We start from the raw sequence: 21,785 nt of genomic DNA, 5'->3' as shown, positions 1-21,785 counted from the left end.
TCCAGAAATCTAGTGACAATGACAAGGAAAAACTGATGTGAAAATGAGATTTTTAAACAAGATGTCCTATGAATATTGATCATAAATATGAATCTATGCACTCAAAAATTATTAGAAATGTGAAATGTGCTATATGGTCCCATATATGTTGGCCAGATAAGTTTATTAATACTGAAAATGATAGTAAATACAATAAACATTTTATAGGTTATATAATTAAACTGTAGCAGCATTGATGGTAAAACTGCATTTCTGGGTACCTGCTGCCACCTATGGTTCAAAAATGGTATTGCAGCCAAAAGGTATTTGGCTGCTCAGGGAGGCGTTTCCCAAAATAACCTATGAGATGTTTAGATCCGAGGGTGAATCAGAGACAAGCATCAAAGGGCCTATCATCCCAGTTTCACCAATGATTAGAATAAAAAGGGGTGAGGTTATATCATGTGATATAACCTCATGCAAGAGGATAGGAGAGAGCTTGCAGTTTGCTAAATTTGTGACTGATAACTTTGCTGCCATTTTGGGACATGGTCACTATAAGAAAAATTGGGCTACCTTTTATTATCCATATTGCAATACCTTTATTCATATGAGGTTAAACAAGAAGTTCTGGAAACTGAAACATCGATTTGGTTATTTGGGGTAAAGTATACGCGATTGATAAATATATATATATATATATATATATATATAATATTTAAATTAAAGGTATTTTGTAACTATAACTAGATTGCAGTTAGTAATTTTAAAAGGGCACAATTTGTATTTTAAGTTATATTCATAGTCCTGTGTAGTCTTAGCTAGTCACATAAATTGTCTGTTTGCATTAATAATAATATATACAATTTCTGGTGTTTTCAATTGAAGTTATATAGAATCATTTGTGGGCTAAATAACTTAATTATACTTGTCTGAAAGTTATCTTAAATCTATTGAAATCCAGATAAACTGGCTGTTAAAGCATCTTGTTATATTGTTTAACCAAGCACTGTGGAAGTTAACAATCCATACCTTGGTATCTCATTGTGATGTTTTAATGCAACTCCCTGATTTGGGAGATTATTGTGAATAAGGTAATTTGTAAAGGTATATTTTTATGATGTTTGTATAGAATATTCTAACAGCATAAGTGTGGATCATTTGATTAGTAATCTGGTTTCTATAAATAGAATTCAATGTGTTTATAACTTTAACTAATATAAAGAATTTAGGAATAAAAAATTGATTTTAATGGTATTGTTTATGTATTTTATTGGGGGGTTTGTTTTAAAGAATAATTATTAAATAAATTGTATTATAACCCGGCCATATACTGACACTACTGAAAAGAGATTGTTTAGTACTTGATTGATGCATTAATTTTATGAAATGGTTAATATATATATACGTATATATTTAAGTGGTACTCTGTAACCCAATGGTAATTTACACAGAGCTACAGAATAATGTTGTGTTTTACAAATAAATGCTAATAACAATTACATAAGTTCTCATTCAATTGTTTTTTTCAAAAAAGGGACATTTATAATTAAACTTACCCTTGCAGCCTGGTATTGTAGATGATGCCGTGTGTCTCAAATCAGATTACAGTGACATTTGTTAAGTACTTTTCCTGTGAATTTCTGGTATTTTTAACCCTTCAGTTATCTATCTATTGGGTACTTATAGAGCGCAAACAAATCACCTGTGAGGGTCTAAAGGCACTAAGGGAAAGCAGATAGGAGGAGGGGGCAGGGGATAGGCGTTCAGTCGAAGAGCCAGATTTTGAGGTCCTTTCTGAACTTTGTAAGTGAGGTGGATTGTCTGAGGTGCAGGGGGGAGGGTGTTCCATGTCTTTGCTGCCATGTGGGAGAAAGGTCTTCTGCCCGCTGTGGATTTGCTGATGCGGGGGGTGACTGCGAGTGCTTGGTCAGCCGATCAGAGTTGTCTGGCGGGGGTGTAGAAATTTACTTGGTGGTTGATGTATTCGGGTCCGATGTTGTGTAGGGCCTTGAACGCGTGTGTAAGGAGCTTGAAGGTGATTCTCTTTTTGATAGGGAGCCAGTGAAGGTTCCTTAGGTGTTCAGTGATGTGGCATTGGAGAGGAATGTCAAGGATGAGTCTGGCTGAGGCGTTCTGGATACGTTGGAGTCTCTTTTGGAGTTTGATGGTGGAGCTGGCGTAGAGTGCGTTGCCGTAGTCCAACTGGCTGCTGACAAGGGCGTGGGTGACTGTTTTCCTGGTTTCAGTAGGGATCCACTTGAAGATTTTTCGTAGAAGGTGAAGGATGTGGAAGCATGTTAAGGTGATGGCATTGATTTGTCGGTTCATGGAGAGTGAGGAGTCCAGGATGAAGCCTAGATTTTGTGTGTGGTTGGTTGGGATTGGAGGGTGACTGAGGGCTGTGGGCCACCAGGAGTCATCCCATGCAGATTTATTGGGTTAGCTATATCAAACTCATGTGGCAGGCGTTTTTAGTATATATATTTTTTTTAGTACTCATTTAAATACAAAACCCTTTAAGAGCAGTCATTCATACACACTTATTTTTCTATATATCTAATATATACAAATAAATGCTAATAACAATTACATAAGTTCTCATTCAAATGTTTTTTTTTAAAAAAAGGCTATGTATAACTGAACTTGCCTTTGCAGCCTGGTGTAAATGTGTCTCAAATCAGATTATATTTATAGTGACTTTAGTAAAGTACTGCCAGGGAGAACTTACATTTCCTAACGTTTGAAACTTTAAATCAGAATTTAAATTGTCAATAACCGAGGCATTGTCCTAGGAATTTCTGGTATTTTTAACCCATCACTTATTAGCCATATCAAACTCATTTGGGAGACGTTTTTAGTATATATTTTTAGTACTCATTAAACAGAACACAAAAGCCGTCTGTTCTGCTTTCAATAGAGGATATGGCCAGTGTTATTGCAGTATAATACGTAAAATCAGCTTCTCATTTTGCTAACCCGCTCCGCTGTAACCTCATCTGTAATGGTTCACGAAGCACAACTTTTGAAATATCCAGTTACATCTGGAAGAAAAAGGGCAGGGGTTTGTCAAATACATAGAATATATTATCAAGACATGAAGCGCAGCAAGGGAAGTATTTATAGATCGGTACAGATATAAGGGGCGTGTTTTTAACGTTGATTGATATCGCACATAGCCAATCTGAATCAGCAGAAAATGAAAAACTTGGCGGCAAGGAACAAGGCGTGACTGACTGAGTCCTAGGCAAGATGGAGGCATCTGTAATCGACACAGCCGTAGAAACGGAGGAAAACCAAGGGGCCACACTGTCTTCTCCTGAGCAGCCGCAACGGGTGCTTATCTTCCGTACTTTGGTGGATAAGTTCTTGGAGGGACTAGTGGAGGCAGGCAGGTATATGGCAAGATGTATAGTGTGAGGTACACATAATGTTTGAATTTGATTAGCTGAACATTAATGACGTGATGTGATTGGCTGTAGTGAGAATAGGCAATCTGATTGGTAGCAATTGGATTTACTTGTCCTTATTGGTTGCAGTCAGTGGCTGGGCTAATGATGTATTATTTCTTATTGCGTTTACTCTCACTGACGTATTCTTTTGCTGTTGGTTGTATATGTGAATTGTACTATCCTCTGAACTACTGTTATTTTTTTTGTGTGTGTGGATGTTCAGTCACAGTGAGCTGCTATACAAAAGGCGACCCACATGCAATTGCAAGCTTTGCATTTGTCAAAGAATAAATGGATGTCACTCAGCTCTGCCCATTACTGTATAAACACAAGTCAGTCCAGAGATTAAAGTTCAGCAGGTTAAAAATTCACAGTAACATGCAGATTGATATCATATAATTTCTTTATTAAAGTGAAGGTAAAGTTTATTAAATTCGAATATATCAATTAATTATTTCACCATAGAATAAGCTAATCGCTAACTTTATTTTTTACATATATATATATATATATATATATATATAATTTTTTTTTCTTGTATTTAAATCTATATATTTCCCTACCGTTTCAAAGATATCTCCTTCCAACCTCTATTTCCTTATAATAGGTGCTGTGACGTATAGAGCGGTCCCACCCGCTCTATACGTAATATCAGAAGCGTGAACATTCTAAATGCGCATGCGCAAATTGACATAGCAATCACAAATGCGCATGCGATAGACGGCGAAACAGAGGAAACAAACGGGAACACGCTTCTACTTAGAGATGAAGACATTTTAGAGCATAAGCATAGCATCAAGTAGACGGATGACATGGGGTCACGGCCGTCTAACGGCCAGATTTTCAACTGGCTGATATAAAAACGTGACCAGGAGATAAAAAAAAAAAAAAAAACGGGTTGATTTTGCGAAGCTGGAAAAGGGGAATTAAAAACTGGATTTATAATAAATATTTTAAAAAATCATCAATGAAACTCCTATTTATTTCTATCAAAGAATTGGATTGTGGACCAGCGTCAAGGTAACTTTACCTTCACTTTTAACCCTATTATGCTGAATATGGTCTCCCAATGTGCTGTCTGGGTCCTGTGGTTCCATGTGTTCCAATTATAGAGCTGGCGCTGATTCTGCTGTAAATTGACAACTGTTTTTAAAGGTACAATATCAAAATTAACTTAATTTATTTCTATATCTCTAATCTAATTTTGCTATATTCTCTTGGTATCCTTTAAAAGCATACCTAGGTAGGCTCAGGAGCAGTAATGGATTACTGAGAGCTAGCTGGTGATTGATGACTGCACATCTTGTGATTTGCTTACAGTGTGTTCAGCTAGCTCCCAGTAGTGCATAGCAGCTCCTTCAACAAAGGATACCAAGATAATGCAGCAAATTTGATGATAAAAGTGGAAAATAGTTTAAAGTGAAGGTCCATTTTGATGAATTAGTGCCCGGTTTTTAATAAACCTATTAAAAACAAGGGCACTTTAATTCATCAAAATTGACATTTCACTGTTTTCTTCAAAATTTTACCTTTTATTCCTGAATGCCCCTCCAATTATTATTTTTTATTTTTCCCCCCCCGACCGTCGGAAGCTACTGCAGACATCAGAAATGACGAATCCGGCTTCCTCCAATCACAGCTTCCCCCCCGGGGGAATCTTGACCTGATGCAACGCTGTGATTGGTGGAAGCCGGATTCGTCATTTTGGACCAGTGAAGACGGCTTGCGACGGGCGGAGGAAGTGCTGGAGCTGCTGCCAGGATTAAAAGGTAAGTTTTTGATGAAAACAGTAAAATGTCAATGTTGATGAATTAAAGTGCCCTTGTTTTTAATAGGTTTATTAAAAACCGGGCACTAATTCATCAAAATGGACCTTCACTTTAAAATTTTAAGCTCTTTCTGTAAATTGGTGCATTACTTCAGTGTCCATTTGGTGTCTCTTTTTAAGCGACTCCCTTGCTCAATTATAATTAAAGGGTTATAATATAAATAATAATCTAACACAACGTTTTTAAGAACATAATTTATGCTTACCTGATGATTTAATTTTTCATGGTGGTGAGAGTCCACAATCCATTACTCCTGGGAATTACTCTTACCTGCCATTAGGAGAGGGTTAAGATTCCCATACCCAAAGAGTTCTATAACACCCTTCCCATCTTACTGGAAACTAGTATGACCTAACCAAGCAAGAAGGGTAGGAAAAGGAATAAGAGCAAAATAATAGGAGCAGGAAAAAAAAAGATGTGCCAAAAACAAAAGAAACCATTGCACACAAAAAAACAGGGTGGACTCTTACTACCATGGAAGAAATGTATTTATCAGATAAGCATAAATTATGTTTTCTTTCATACAGGTGGTGCAAGTCCACTATCCATTATTCCTGGCAACTAATACCCAAGCAGTTGACTCAACGAGTAATGATAAATAAGGGAGGGACAAAAAAACCTTTATTTTTTTTTTTTTTTTTTTTTTTCGAGTAACTGTCCACAACAAAAATAGAACCCAAAAATGTAAAGTTCATTAATCTTCTCTTTTAATTTATTTTAAATATGCACTTTAAAAGAGTGACAGGCAAAAACAACAAAATATGCTGAGACTACTGCCTGTAGGACTTTCCTACCAAAGACTGCTTCAGAAGAAGCAAAAACATTAAAAATGGTAGAATTTAGTAAAAGTATGCGTAGAAGACCAAGTAACTGCCTTGCACATTTGATCAACTGAAGCCTCCATTCTTGAAAGCCCAAGAAGTGGCAACTGATCTGGAAAAATGAGCAGTAATCTGCTTAAAGGAATAGTCGTCAAAATTAAACTTTCATGATTCAGATAATAGAGCATGCGATTTTAAGCAATGTTCCAATTTACTCCTATTATCAATTTTTTATTTGTTCTCTAGGTATCTTTATTTGAATGTAAGCCTAGGAGCCAGCCCATTTTTGGCTCAGCACCTCGGTAACGCTTGATGATTGGTGGCTACTTTTAGACAAAAATCAGAGCTGAACCAAAAATGGGCCGGCTCCAAAGCTTACATTCTTGCTTTATCAAATAAAGATACCAAGAGAACGAAGAAAAAATGATTATCAGAGTAAATTAGAAAGTTGCTTAAAATTGTATGCTCTGTCGGAATCATGAAAGTTTAATTTTGACTTGACTATTCCTTTAAGTGGGTGCTGTCGCACCTCCAAGTAAGCTTTATGGTTCAGACCAAAGAAACAGCAGTAGCTTTCTGCCAAAACATAAAAAGATACAGGCTTCGCGGGTTGTGTCTAAACAGCAACCCTGAACCGCCGCATCCCCCAGAGCTCCGTTGGAATCCCTATTAATCCGCCGATTTTTAGATTATTTTTTTTTTCCAGCAACATTGCTTTATATATACACCTTTCAGAGCATCACTATACAGTGGAGTTCTTTTATCATATGATCCATGCTGTATATATGATACTGCAGCCAGTACTCGGAATATAAGGGCCTAGAGCGACGGCTACTACTGGGCAACACTACCCCCTCAGCTTCTCCGAGGTATTGTGCCTTAGCCAGCCACACCGACAGATCTGCACAAACTTTACAAGCAAAATCATTAAGATAAGGGGGACTCTAAGGAAGAGAGAAGGTCGACGACTACAAAAGGGCGATTAATACATTGAAATCAAAATGGCTGAAGACGCAGGGGCGCAAAACACCTTCAGCACACAATGGCTAAACTTGGAAAAGCTCTTTCGTCATTTCATTGATTCAGCACCGTTTGATCATTTGCTGAGACTATGTCTTGATGCGAATACAGTAGCGAGAAACTCAGATGAAACCAGCCTTCCTGCCATTACCCATCACCATAAGGAACCACGGAAATCGGAGAACATCATTACCTCAGAGCTCAAATCTACCATAGGCACAACATTATCAGAATCCCTGTGCAGCTATCCCAACAAAGTGCCAGATGGGGATTATTTGCAGAATGCTCAGCTAACGATTTACAGACTCCCTGACATACCAGATGAATCCCTGCGGATGGAAAGGCAATCACTGAATCCCATGTCTAAAGGGGGCTTGGTGGGGAGTCCCCTGAAAGACATAAGATCACAGATGTGCCTCCTGCCCGCAGGCATGGATTGGCAGAATGCACAGGACCAGGTTGAGCACCGGGCTAAGGTTTCTGAATGCCCAAATAGTAATACAATACCTGCATACACTCCATGTCAGTGGTCCGACTCCGTGAGTAATTGAAGCCTGAAGCGGTTCAATTTTTGGGCAGTGGAAGAAATAAATATTTGTTGTCCTTATGTTTTAAACAGGACAAATAACCTTTGAATGCACGTATATTTAACAAAAAATCTCAAATTTGTACTTTTAAAAAAAATATCAGCTTTAAAACTACTATAATGTCCCTTTTTAACAAAAGGGACAGTAAAGTCAAAATGTAACTTTCTTGATTCCCAGAGATCATGTGATTTTAAACAACTTTTCAATTGACTTCTGTTAGCACACTCCTGAGCTCTTATGAGCCTACCTAGTTTTACTCTTCAATAAAAGATACCAGGAGAACAAAGCAAAAACTGAATAAATTGGAAAGTTGTTTAAAATTGCATGTTCTATTGGAATCATGAAAGTTTAGTTTTGACTTTACTGTCCCTTTATTAAGTATGACCATCTATCTATAGTGCTGTATGATACCTACTTTTTGCCTTCTGAACAGCCCAGCCTGAATTATTTACAGCATAAATTCAACTAAATTCTGGAAATCTTCCTTAGTTATGGTCCACCCTGATTTGTTAGCAGATTTTTTTTTCTTTTCTTTTTGAGCCACACATTCATGTTGCAAACCTTCCTCCTTTTACCATAAAAGTGGATTGAAATATAGGGAATATGCAGGCCCATGTTTATGAAACCAACTTGAAATAGCTTTGTGGCATAGTGTGTTTAAACTTGAAATGCCCATTTTAAAAATAAATTGCACATGTCAACAGCAATGCTTAGGCACAGTGGCATTCAAATAATTTATTTATAGATGTAGAAATGAAGTGCAGGCTGACAGGGGTTACTGCCAAGCCCCTCTGCAATCTCTTACACACAGCAAAGTCCAGCAGCACCAAATGTTTAAATCTTAAAAGACCTTTTTATTCGTCTTCGGGTCATGCAATATAAAACGTTTCGGGTACACCCATATTTTTTTTTGCTGATTTTATATTGTATTGTATTTTGCTGTAAGTGTTTTTAGTATAGTGTATATATTTTGTGACCACTAGGTGGCGATAAGAAATGTGAATCTCCACTCATTGGGAGGAGCTAAGAGAGCTATTTAAATAAAGATATAAAATAAAGCATACATGATTAAAGACTTGTGACCTGAAACATTGCATATGGTATGACCCTTAAATGAATAATAAAGGTCTTTTATGATTGAAACATTGTGTTGCTCTTGAGGTGGTTTTAAAATTATTTCTTCTGCATGTTGATTTTTGCAATGCGGTTTTATTGCTTGTGTTATTTTTTTTTTTTTTTTTTTTTTTTTTTTGTTTCAAAAAAGCTTTATTGAAAATTATTAAGCATACAAAGCATAAGACATACAGGTGATTCATAAACTAACATGTAAACAGGAGTCTTGGCATGTCCTTGATGGGACAATAGTCTTGAGACATAAAAAGTCATTAGTGTCCATACAGAACTTCCTTTGATGGGTTCGAATTAGTTGCCATTTTAGTAACCATTATAGACCAAGCAGTCTTACACATGTGATGACTCATGTACTTGGCTTAGAATTATCAGTCTAGAAAACTTCTGACCTATCTCAGATTCAGCTGTCTGAAAAAATCATCCCTTTTATACCTTGATGAATATTGAAAACATGCAAGACAAAATCATATAAAAGAAAAAAACACAAATGAATTCTTAGTAATTTACCAGACACTCCGCCACAGGTCCAGCAACGGACACTTAGCTCAAATAGTGTAATCCTTTCCTTCAGTGCAAGTTTAGCCTAGAAGGGGTGGCAACAGCAACTGCCACTATGGTCTAACCGGCCGTATGTTATCTGATCTATGACTCAGTTATCCCGCAATGCCACAAGCTACATCATATACTTAAATTCCCCATAGTAAGTTGAAATGTTTTTTTTTTTTTCTCTCTCTCTAAACTTGACTGTACATAAGCTGTTTTTTATTTAGATATAATGCACTTTGTTGTACATAAGCTGTTTTTTATTTAGATATAATGCACTTTGTTGCATATAAAGAAACAGATTTTCTTATGATATATCTAATACTGGAGTTAAAGTGATGGTAAACTTTCTTCTTTTTATAATCAGATTCTGAAAGTTAGCAACATTTTATATAGACTTTAATTGATCACTTCTCATGAAGATGCGCTGTAACTTACTTTTTAATCTAGCTGTGCCATTCTAATACCAAAAATCCAAAGTATCCAGCACTTGGGAGGGCTTGCAGAAGGTGTGCAATCTTATAGGGGTTATGCACCTTACCACAAACAAACTAGCAAAAGAGAATAAATCACAATGCTGCATCAAGGAGCTTTTATTCAGCCATACTGTGATACCACACGCTCCTGCTGCCCACTTCAAAAGTAATATTGTTTTTGTGAGCTAATGGTTTGATCTGTTCTCCAATCAACTCTCTATCCATATAGCACTTTTGTTGTAGCTAGAGCACTGATTGGATAACAGTTCAAACTGTTGGCTCACAAAAAATATTTTGAAGTGGGCGCCTGGAGCATGTGGCATTAGACTTTCACTGCTAGATTAAAAAGTAAGTTTTATAGCGCATCTTCGTTAGAAGTGATCAATTAAAGTCCATCTAACATTCGGGATCTGATTATAAAAAGAAAGTTTAAAATTATTTTAACAAAATTCTGTGTCTTTGTTGCTAATATAACACATAACAAATATTTCCCATGTTTTTAACTTATGAGGCGCCTTGTAATAACCAGAACTCCCCCCTTCAGTTACCAGAGATTTGCTCGATGCTACAGACGTTTCTACAAAATCCAACCAGAGATAACCAGAAGCATATACGACCAGTTTGTATCCCAGCTGCAGACTTCTATTAAGGTAATAAGGGGAGACCTGTTGTTTAGTACAAGGGGCTACTTACATGGTTATTCATTATCACTATATTGACTTGATTTTTCAAAAACAAATATCTTCTTTTTGTGAAATATCCGTAGATCTTAGTCCTGTTCTAGACTTATAAATTGCGATCCATACTTAGATTATATATACAAAATATAGTGCAGAAAGCAAAGTTTATTTCTTTATATGATAGTTGTTCAAAAATCACAAGACACTCTCTACTTGCTTGCTAAATGACCGTCCTTTCCATATTTCACATTGCTCTACATCTCCCCATTTGCAACACGCATTTTGCACCTGTTCTTTGCAGCTGACTTGGCAGATACAGTGAATCTGTGTATGACTGGTAAAAGAGCCACAAACAGGCAGAGCATTTGTTCATAAAGAAGTCTGTTTTGGTTAAATGGACACATGCATTCTTGAGGGACAAACTGTTACTGTGAGCATTTACTCAAGTGGTATTGTTATTTAGCTCCTAGGCCAGGGTCAACTAACGCTTGTGATCAATTGGGCCAACATTTTCAAAATCTTGAATAAAAAAAATCATAACTGCTTGTGGTACTTTTTTAATATAAATGGACATCAAAGAACCATTTTTCTTATAAAATGTTTCTTTTTCCATAGGAAGAGATACAGGAAATAATAGATGAAGGGAATCTTGAGACTCTGTTGGACTCTTTGGATAAGCTGGAAAAGGAAGCTGGAGGCAAAACAGACCTGGAGTGGTAAGTAGCAGCGTTTTAGTGCAAATAATTATTCTTGTTAATCCTTTTAGAGTCAAGAATAGGGAAACCCCTAACCCACTTGGCTTTCTCCTAACGAGTACATCTTTACATACAGTGGTTGACTGGTGCTGGGTGTAGTCAGTGAAAGACTCTAATTTTCATCTGTATCACTATGCAATCTATGGTGCACCACAGCGTCCTGTTCTGTCAGCTGGCCATGGAGAGGTTTATGTTAATGTAACTCATTTAAAAAAAATTCTAGTTAGTTCAGGACTTTTTAGCTAAAGTAATTAAAGGAACATTAAACACATTCTTAAACCCCCCATAAATGTTTATGTACACGGAACAATACAATGTACATTCAATTGTTTATTTTTCAGTAGGGTAGGAGAGCATATTGCAGCTATTTTGTCTGCCTGAGTATAACAGTGCTACACTGAGTGTTGTGCTTCCCTGGACTGTTACTAAAGCATTGCAGATTTTGCTAACAGTTTTACCTTTTTCTTAATTTTTTTCGCTAGCTACCCTGAAGCTTTGTGTTTAACCCCACAAGGGAGTCTCTTAGTAACCACTTGGGAACTACAGAGAACTGCTGGCTCTGAGCAAAAACGTCTCACCAGAAGTTTCTCTGTGGTTCTTTGTGATTAAACTCCTTTGCAGGGTTAACCACAGAGTTGCAGGGTCACTAGTGATAAAATTACATGCTTTAACATTACATTTTAAATGTCAACTTTCATGGTTCAGACAGCATTAACATAGTTTACTTCTATTACATTTACTTTGTTCTTTAGATATCCATTATTGAAAAGCATAGCTGGGTAGGATAAGCAATGCACTGTTGGTAGCTGCTGATTGGTAGTTACAAGCTTCTCATGTTAGTTCACCCAATATATTTAGCTACTTCCTAGTAGTGCACTACAGCTGTGGAACTGACTTGAGCTTTGTGTTTAAAGGGACAGTCTACACCAGAATTGTTATTGTTTTAAAAGATAGATAATCCCTTTTTTACCCATTCCCTAGTTTTGCATAACCAACACAGTTATATTTATATATTTTTTACCTCTGTGATTATCTTGAATCTAAGCCTCTGCAGACTGCCCCTTTATTTCAGTTCTTTTGACAGACTTGCAGTTTAGCCAATCAGTGATGGCTCCCAGGTAACTTCACGTGCACGAGCACAGTGTTATCTATATGAAAAACATGAACTAACACCCTCTAGTGGTGAAAAACCTGTTAAAATGCATTCTTAAGAGGCGGCCTTCAAGGTCTAAGAAATTAGCATATGAACCTCCTAGGTTAAGCTTTCAACTAAGAATACCAAGAGAACAAAGAAAAATTGGTGATAAAAGTAAATTGGAAAATTGTTTAAAATTAAATGCCCTATCTGAATCATGAAAGTTTTTTTTGGACTAGACTGTCCCTTTAACTGCTTTTCAAGAGTTAAGCAAATGGAGCACATTATTGCTGCGCTATTTCTTACAGAACACATAGTAGCATTTTTATGTCCCTTTAGTTACACATTTTTATATACACAGACTTATGGTAAAGGGGCATTGTTTTGAAAATTAGTTTTCCCTTAATGTGTTCCCAATGTGTTATATACGCTGCAGCTACTATGACATTTATTGGAAGTAGCTATGGGTTATGTTTGTATACATGGGCTGAGCTTGCAGAAATAGCAGGCGTTTATCTTATCAATCTCTTTCCTTTTCATTTGCTTATGAACCCTCCACTGGGAACATGCTTGTTGCCTCTTGTTTGCATAACTTTTCTATATAGTATACTAACTTATTCATATTTTTGGTGTATTTGTTGGTTTTATCAGGCATAAACCGCTATTTTAAATGACAAAAAATATATGTAAGCAAGTTATTTATAAACGACTTGATACATTCCAGCATGTAAAACGGGTATTGCGAACACATTAAAGCAGAGAGAACCTTACAGTTAGACGTCCCTTTTACTTGGCCTTTTATAATAAGGAATTTTGTGTAGGTATCTGTTTATTGGTAAAGTACACTCACACTTCAAACAAGCCTCGTATTAGTACCTAGTAAGAAAGGGTAACTTAGAACAAATTTATATATCGCCCTATTTGCTCCGAGTGTTGGCCGACCGTTGTTTTGCTACTTGGATATCAGAATTCTATAAATTCCCCAAGTCCTGCAAAAGAGCGTTTTACAATCTATGGCTTTAGTGAAACCAAACGGTCTGTTCCACAAAGAGCAAGAGGTTGTGCAAATAATTTATGTTGCAGTCCTAAATAAAAATGCTAATTTTACTATGTTATCTCTTGCAAAGCTGGTAGCAAAAACTACAACAATCCTCCTTTTGTTAAGAATATTTTGTATTCCACTGGGGAAAATGATTTATTAAACATGGCTGCTTTTCCACTGTGAAAAATCCTAATCCTCGTGAGTTTAATAATTGTTTATAATACCAGTGTTTTATTATTTTGTGTGAAGTGTTGTCTGATCGGTCGCTTAACCGTAATTAAACCTTTGCTTTACTAAACAGCACTTAAATAGTAGTATTTGGTTAAAAATAGTTCCGGGTGTCACATAGTGATGGGTAAGGACCCTTTATTATTGTCCTAGGAATATAGGCATACGTGTGTGGGAGGGGGGTTATGTCTCTCAAAACTTGAGTGGAAATTAACAAAATCCATTTACCATTAATAATCCCAAAAAGTTTGTGATAACTGGAATTCAAGAAATGCCTGCACAACTGGGTGCAAAACCACAAAGAGGAAAATGCAAACCGTGTGGTGTTCTAATAAAACGGTAGTAGGCACTCAGGAACCATGGCCTCATGAATCTTAGTATATGGACTAACCATATGTTGAGGATACAGAATTTGACAGAATAAGCACATAGAAGAGATGAAGGCTCATGTGATACTGTGCTGCTGAGCTGTGAGACTATTCTGTGAGTTCTCTTGCACTGCTACTCGATTTTACTCGGCTAGATTACGAGTTGTGCGTTATGGTAAAAAAGCAGCTTTAAGAGGTCCTAACGCTTTTTTTTTTTTTTTTACGCCCGCTGATATTACGAGTCTTGAAGGTTTAGGGTCACCGCACACTTCTTTGGCCTTCTTTGGCCTTACCGCAAAACGACTTACATAAACTTCGTAAAGTCTTTTTTCTATGGGACTTCCATAGCGCTGATATTACGAGTCTGTCCTGGGAGAGCAAAAAGTGAGCTGTACACCCTACCCTGTCAAGAGTCCTAACGCATTTAAAAGTCAGTAGTTATGAGTTTTATGGTACAATAAAATAAAACCTAACCTAAGTTACACTAACACCTAGCACTACACTATAATTAAATAAATTAAATACAATTATCTAAATTAAATTAGCTAAAGTACAAAAAAAAAGGTTTTGTACTTTAGCTAATTTAATTTAGGTAATTGTATTTAATTTAGTTAATTTATTTAATTATAGTGTAGTGTTAGTGTAACCTAGGTTAGGTTTTATTTTACAGGTACTTTTGTATTTATTTTAGCTAGGTAGTTATTAAATAGTTAATAACTATTTAATATCTATTCTACCTAGTTAAAATAAATACAAACTTGCCTGTAAAATAAAAATAAACCCTAAGCTAGCTACAATGTAACTATTATTTATATTGTAGCTAGCTTAGGATTTATTTTATAGGTAAGTATTTAGTTTTAAATAGGAATAATTTAGTTAATGATAGTAATTTTTATTTAGATTTATTTAAATTATATTTAAGTTAGGGGGTGTTAGGGTTAGACTTAGGTTTAGGGGTTAATAACTTTAATATAGTGTCAGCGACGTTGGGAACAGCAGATTAGGGGTTAATAAATGTAGGTAGGTTGCGGCGACATTGGGGGCGGCAGATTAGGGGTTAATAAATAGTATGTAGGTGTCGGCGATGTTGGGGGCAGCAGATTAGGGGTTAATACATATAATGTAGGTGGCAGCCGTTGTCCGAAGTGGCAGATTAGGGGTTAATAATTATAATGTAGGTGTCGGGGGTGGCAGATTAGGGTTAATAAGTGTAAGATTAGGGGTGTTTAGACTCGGGGTTCATGTTAGGTGTAGACATAAATGTATTTTCCCCATAGGAATCAATGGGGCTGCGTTTAGGAGTTTTACGCTGCTTTTTTTGCAGGTGTTAGACATTTTCTCAGCCGGCTCTCCCCGTTGTTTCCTATGGGGAAATCAGGCACGAGCACGTACGACCAGATCACCACTGACTTAAGCAGCGCTGGTATTGGAGTGCGATAATGAGCAAAATTTTGCTCAACACTCACTTCTTGTCTTTTAACGACTGGTTTCTGAAAACTCGTAATACCAGCGCTGCAGGGAAGTGAGCGGTGAGAGAAAACGGCTTGTTAAAACCGCATAGCCTCTAACGCAAAACTCCTAATCTAGGCCATGGTGTTTTACTTCCCTAGTGGTGCTTGGTGTAAGCTAATTAATTTTTTTTTTTTTTTGCTACAATAGCTATTGACGGGCACCTTTTTCTTATAAATGGTGAATAATGCTTACATGGAATCAGGCATAAAATACATGAATGATTTATTTATTTATTAACCCCTGAAAGGGACAGTCAGCACCAGAGTTTTTGTTGTTTAAAAATATAGATAATCCCTTTATTGCCCATTCCCCAGTTTTGCCTAACCAACACAGTTATAGTAATACACTTTTTACCACTGTGATTACCTTGCATCTAAGCATCTTCTGACAGCCCCCTGATCACATGACCTTTTATTAACCCCTTAACGACCAAGGACGTACGCCACACGTCCTCAAAAAAAATAATACAGTTAATGACCGAGGATGTGTGGCGTACGTCCTTGGTCTGGAAAGCAGCTGGAAGCGATCCTGCTCTCTTCCAGCTGCTTTCCGGTTATTGCAGTGATGCCTCGATATCGAGGCATCCTGCAATAACCCCCCTTGGCCATCCGATGCAGAGAGAGCCACTCTGTGGCCCTCTCTGCACCGGACATCGGTGGCCGGTATCGTTGGTGGGTGGGAGCAAGTCTGGGAGGCAGGTGGGCGGCCATCGATGTGGAGGGGGGCGGGATCGGGGGCGGGACAGACGGGGGCGGCGGGCGTGCACGGAGCGGGAGGGAACCGCTACACTGCAGAAAAAAAAGTTAATAAAAGTAAAAATAAAAAAAAATATTTAAAAACATTAAATGATCATCTAAGGGTTCTGGAAGTGGTGGGGGGTTGGTCTTGGGGGGGAAGCTACACTACAGAAAAGGGCAATAAAAAAACAATACTTTTTTTTTACTAAACTGGGTACTGGCAGACAGCTGCCAGTACCCAAGATGGCGCCCATTAAGGCAGAGGGGGTGGGTTAGAAAGCTGTTTGGTGGGGGATCAGTGAGGTTGGGGGCTAAGGGGGGATCCTACACAGCAGAATATGTAAATATGCTTTAAAAAAAAAAAGCCCAAATATAGCTTTTATTTTAGTACTGGCAGAGTTTCTGTCAGTACTTAAGATGGCGGGGACAATTGTGGGGTGGGGGAGGGAAGAGAACTGTTTGGGAGGGATCAGGGGGTCTGATGTTTTAGGTGGGAGGCTGAGCTCTACACTAAAGCTAAAATTAACCCTGCAAGCTCCCTACAAGCTACATAATTAACCCCGTCACTGCTAGCCATAATACATGTGTGATGCGCAGCGGCATTTGGCGGCCTTTTAATTACCAAAAAGCAACGCCAAAGCCATATATGTCTGCTATTTCTGAACAAAGGGGATCCCAGAGAAGAATTTACAACAATTTAAGCCATAATTGCACAAGCTGTTTGTAAATAATTTCAGTGAGAAACCAAAAGTTTGTGAAAAAATTAGTGAAAAAGTGAATTTTTTTTGTATTTAATCGCATTTGGCGGTGAAATGGTGGCATGAAATATACCAAAATGGGCCTAGATCAATACTTTTGGATGTCTACTAAAAAAATATATATACATGTCAATGGATATTCAGAGATTCCTGAAAGATATTAGTGTTCTAATGTAACTAGCGCTAATTTTGAAAAATAATGGTTTGGAAATAGCAAAGTGCTACTTGTATTTATGGCCCTATAACTTACAAAAAAAGGAAAGAACATGTAAACATTGGGTATTTCTAAACTCAGGACAAAATTTAGAAACTATTTAGCACGGGTGTTTTTTGGTGGTTGTAGATGTGTAACAGATTTTGGGGGTCAAAGTTAGAAAAGTGTGTTTTTTTGTTTGTTTGTTTTTTCCAATTTTTTCCTCATATTTTATTAAAAAAAATTACAGTAAATTATAAGATATGATGAAAATAATGGTATCTTTAGAAAGTCCATTTAATGGCGAGAAAAACGGTATATAATATGTGTGGGTACAGTAAATGAGTAAGAGGAAAATTACAGCTAAACACAAACACAGCAGAAATGTAAATAGCCATTGTCACAAACGGACAGAAAATGGAAAAGTGCTGTGGTCATTAAAGGGTTAATTATCTATTGACTTTCATTTTAGCCAATTAGTGCAGTGTCTGCCACAAGCCATGGACGTGATCACAATGTTATCTATATGGCTCACATGAACTAGCTCTCCCTTGTTGAGAAAAGCAAATAAAAAAACATTTGATAAGAGGCAGCCTTCAAAGGCTTAGAAATTTTCATATGAGCCTTCCTAGGTTTAGCTTTCAACTAAGAATACCAAGAGAACAAAGCAAAATTGGTGCTAAAAGTAAATTGGAAAGTTGTTTAAAATTGCATGCCCTATTTGAAACATACTTAAAATTATCACTCTCAAGTGCACCGATACAAATTTATTTTTATTACTGAAAAATGTGGGGGGATAAGCATTTTTATTATTTCTTTTAAATGACTAGAGTAGCTAAAAAACAACAACTCAAAATGGATGTTATCCTGATTTTAGAGAGATCCTATTTCTAGGTTTTCAAGTAGTTTTCTAGCAATTATAGACCAAACACCACATTATTAGTTTAACTCTTAAAAGTTTGAAAAGCTTCTAAAGAAAGTTCAATAGCGTTCACCCAATTCAAAACCACTACACAAACGTATATTTCTCTTGTTAAGTGTATTCAGTCCACGGGTCATCCATTACTTATGGGATATATTCCCTTCCCAACAGGAAGTTGCAAGAGGATCACCCAAGCAGAGCTGCTATATAGCTCCTTCCCTCACATGTCATATCCAGTCATTCTCTTGCAACCCTCAACATAGAAGGAAGGTTGTGAGAGGAGTGTGGAGTTTTTTTATATTTAATTACTTCTTCAATCAAAAGTTTGTTATTTTTTATTTTAAATGATTTTTATTAGTTTTCCATATAGATAATACAATAGTGCAGAGGGTTTCCACAAAGTATATAAAGTATATCGTACAAAGGTACAACAGGTGTGTATTTTCCAGTCCATTCAGTTAGTATCCTGTGCAATCTCGTTTTGAGACTGGGTGAGCAGAGTTCTTATGTGGACTGTGGAGTAATGGGAGGGAAACCGTATAGTTGGTTTCGGCAAAAAGCATAAATATAACTTGTCAAACTATAACATGAATATAAAGGTAACAACTGGAGTCTGGCTTTTGTGACTATAAGGTGGTCAGTCTTCGTCTTGTCTTTGTGTATATGGAGTTTAGTTGGCATCTTGGTAGTGGTCTGCATGTCTGTTTTACCTTAATGTTAGGTCCTAGTGTTAGTCGGAGGTGTCACATTGTTTTTGGGGGGGGGGGGTTATTGAGCGTTAAGGGTGTGTAGGAGTGTCTCCCAATAAAACTTGACATCGAGGAATAGATCAAGTTGGTTGCGTCTGTAATATCCATACTGTTCTAGTTGTATGGTTTCTGTTACTTTTGATAGCCATTGTTGGCTAGATGGGACAGAGAGGGATTTCCAATTTTGTGCTATTAAGGCTTTCGCACTGTTTAGGCATATTGTCAACAGTGTCGATCGTATCTTGCATGGGATCCCTGGTCTTAAGTTAAACAGCGCTAGTGTGGGGGGTAATGTAAATTCGTTACCTAAGATGTTTTTTAGGTGAAGTTCTATTGACTTCCAATAAGGTGTTATCTTGTTACAATGCCACCATATATGTGCCATTGTTCCTGGTTCCCCGCATCCTCTCCAGCATGATGCTGAAGATGAGGGGTAGATTCTATGTAGTCTATGTGGTGTTAAATACCACCGTGTTAGTATTTTAAAGTTGAGTTCTATAAATCTGGTGGAGGTTGATGACTTTCGTGTGTTGTTAAAAATTTTCCTCCAGTCCTTTTCATCTAGCTCTATTTTTAGGTCTTGTTGCCAGTGAGCAGTATAAGGTGGGAGGGGGGTTAGTTCTACCTTTTCTAGCATTTTTTTTGCAAGTGATAAAGTGCCTCTGGTGGGAATTGTTGACAGGCAGCATTGTTCAAAGGGAGTGGGCGCCCTTAGTAAGTTCTCCCTAGCTTGATTATTGCATATGAAATTGTTGAGTTGGGAATATTTTAACCATGAGGAGAAAGCTCCCCCCAGCACATCTGTCAAGCTATTTCTGGGTTTGAGTGATCGTTTATCTAAAAGTGTTATTATGGGGACAGAGTCCTGTAATTCCCAAGTAGCTTTAGTGTTCCTTAGGGGTTCATACCCTCCGGAGAGTTCCATGTTCTGTGATATTGGTGTTAGGGGAGAGTGTTGTGAGGATAGTTTTGGATATTTTCGTACTAGGTAGTCCCAAGTATCAAAAATGTGTCTAAAGGTTGGGGAGGTCTGGCAAACAACAGGTCTTAAGGTTTTGGGAATCCAGCACACTGAGCCGGGTTTGGGCGCTTTTAATATTTGAGAGTCTAGGGAAATCCATGCTTTAGCTTTACTTTTGCTGTGCCAGTCAAGGATGCGTTGCAGGGTCACTGAGTGGTAATACATTTCTAACTTCGGTACCCCTAGTCCCCCCCCTCTGGTTGGTCTGTGTAATGTGGTCGCGTTTACACGAGGCTTTTGTTTTCCCCAAATGAACATGTTGATGCTCCTTTGGAGCTGTTGGATGTAGTGCTTTGGGAGGGATATGGGTATGGTTTGAAAAATATAAATTATTCTTGGGAGAATCGTCATTTTTATGGCCTGTATTCTCCCCCACCAAGATAGGGGTTTGTCACTCCAAGTTTTTAGGGTGTGTTGGGTAGCGGTTAGTAAAGTTTTGTAGTTGGCGTCAAATAGTTGTGAGATTTTTGGGGTCAGCTGGACCCCCAAGTATTTTAGTTGGGAGTTCTTTACTTTATATGGGCATATATTCTTAATGTGTTGTAGTTCTCTTTGGGGAAGGGAGATGTTTAGGATCTCTGATTTCTGTTTATTGATTAAGAAATTGGATAGGTGGCTGAAGGTGTCAAATTCCTCCATTAGGGCTGTTAATGAGCTTGTGGGGGAAGTCAATGTGAGGAGAATGTCATCGGCGAACATTGAGATTTTGTATTGATTTGGGCCAATGTGTACTCCCTTTATGTTTGGGTTAGCTCGAACATGGGCCGCTAAAGCTTCCATGGTAAGCACAAATAGGAGTGGGGAGAGTGGGCAGCCCTGTCTTGTTCCATTTGCAATTTTGAATGGGTGGGATAGTACTCCGTTTACCTTGACTTTTGCTGAAGGAGCTGAATATAGTTGGAAGATTTTACCTATTATTCCATCTCCAAATCCATAACTGTGAAGTGCACTTCGAAGGAATGGCCAGGCCACCCTATCGAAGGCCTTCTCTGCGTCTGTGGCTACTGTGAACATAGGGATTTTATGAGTGTTGGCAAAGTCTATAAGTTGGGTAGTTCTAATAGTGTTGTCTCTTGTTTCTCTGAATGGGATGAATCCAGCCTGGTCTAAGTGGATTAAGTCAGGTAGGACCGAGTTGATTCTTAGTGCTAGCATTTTTGCATAAATCTTTATATCGCTGTTTAACAATGAGATTGGTCGGTAGCTGCTGGGCTCTGTTATCGGTTTGCCCTCTTTGTGTATGACGGTGATATGTGCTTCGAGTAGTTGTGGGGATATGGGGGAATCATCTTCTAGGGAGTTAAATAAATTTGTTAAGTGGGGGGTTAGTATTTGCTTAAAATGTTTATAATAGGCGTTCGTCAGTCCATCTGGGCCAGGGCTCTTATGAGTAGGTAGGCTATTGATAGCTTTAGCTACTTCCTGCTCCGAGAAGGGGTCATCTAGGGCTGATCTAAGTGGTTCGTCTAATTTAGGTAGATTTGCTTCTTCTAGGTATTTATCTATAAGGGTCTTCTTATGGATGCTATCATCTGTGGGGATGTTGTATAGGAGACTATAATATCTGCTAAAAGTGTCTGCTATGCCTTTGCAGTCATATGTTTCTTTGTTTGTACTGTCTTGAATTTTATTTATATAGTTGGCGTAGCTTTTCCGTTTCAGTGCTTTGGCTAGTATGGGCCCTGCTCTGTTACTCTCAACAAAATAGAGTTTCTTTAGGTAGTAAGCTTTTCTATGTACTTCAGTCGCTAGTAAGTTATTCAGGTTGTGTCTTATCTTAGTAAGAGTAGTAAGGGTGTCATTCGATTCGGGGTTGTACATGTGATTAAGTTCTGCCACTTTAAGTT

At 37.6% G+C, this 21,785-nt stretch overlaps 1 protein-coding gene across 1 annotated transcript in view; it reads left to right on the top strand.

Annotated features, from left to right (window-relative positions):
* Positions 1 to 3,221: 3,221 nt before the first annotated feature.
* Positions 3,222 to 21,785, top strand: part of PMF1 (polyamine modulated factor 1) — a 79,214-nt gene continuing 60,650 nt past the window's right edge. The window contains exons 1-3 of the mRNA XM_053704616.1: positions 3,222 to 3,374; positions 10,383 to 10,488; positions 11,134 to 11,234. Of these exons, the coding sequence (XP_053560591.1) occupies positions 3,232 to 3,374; positions 10,383 to 10,488; positions 11,134 to 11,234 (350 nt within the window). The 5' untranslated portion in view covers positions 3,222 to 3,231. The remainder of the gene's footprint in view (positions 3,375 to 10,382; positions 10,489 to 11,133; positions 11,235 to 21,785) is intronic.

This window comes from Bombina bombina, chromosome 1 (genome assembly GCF_027579735.1).
Source record: "Bombina bombina isolate aBomBom1 chromosome 1, aBomBom1.pri, whole genome shotgun sequence".
NCBI lineage: Eukaryota > Metazoa > Chordata > Amphibia > Anura > Bombinatoridae > Bombina > Bombina bombina.
The sequence above is the reverse complement of the archived record's forward strand: the minus strand, read 5'-3'. Positions and strand labels throughout refer to the sequence as shown.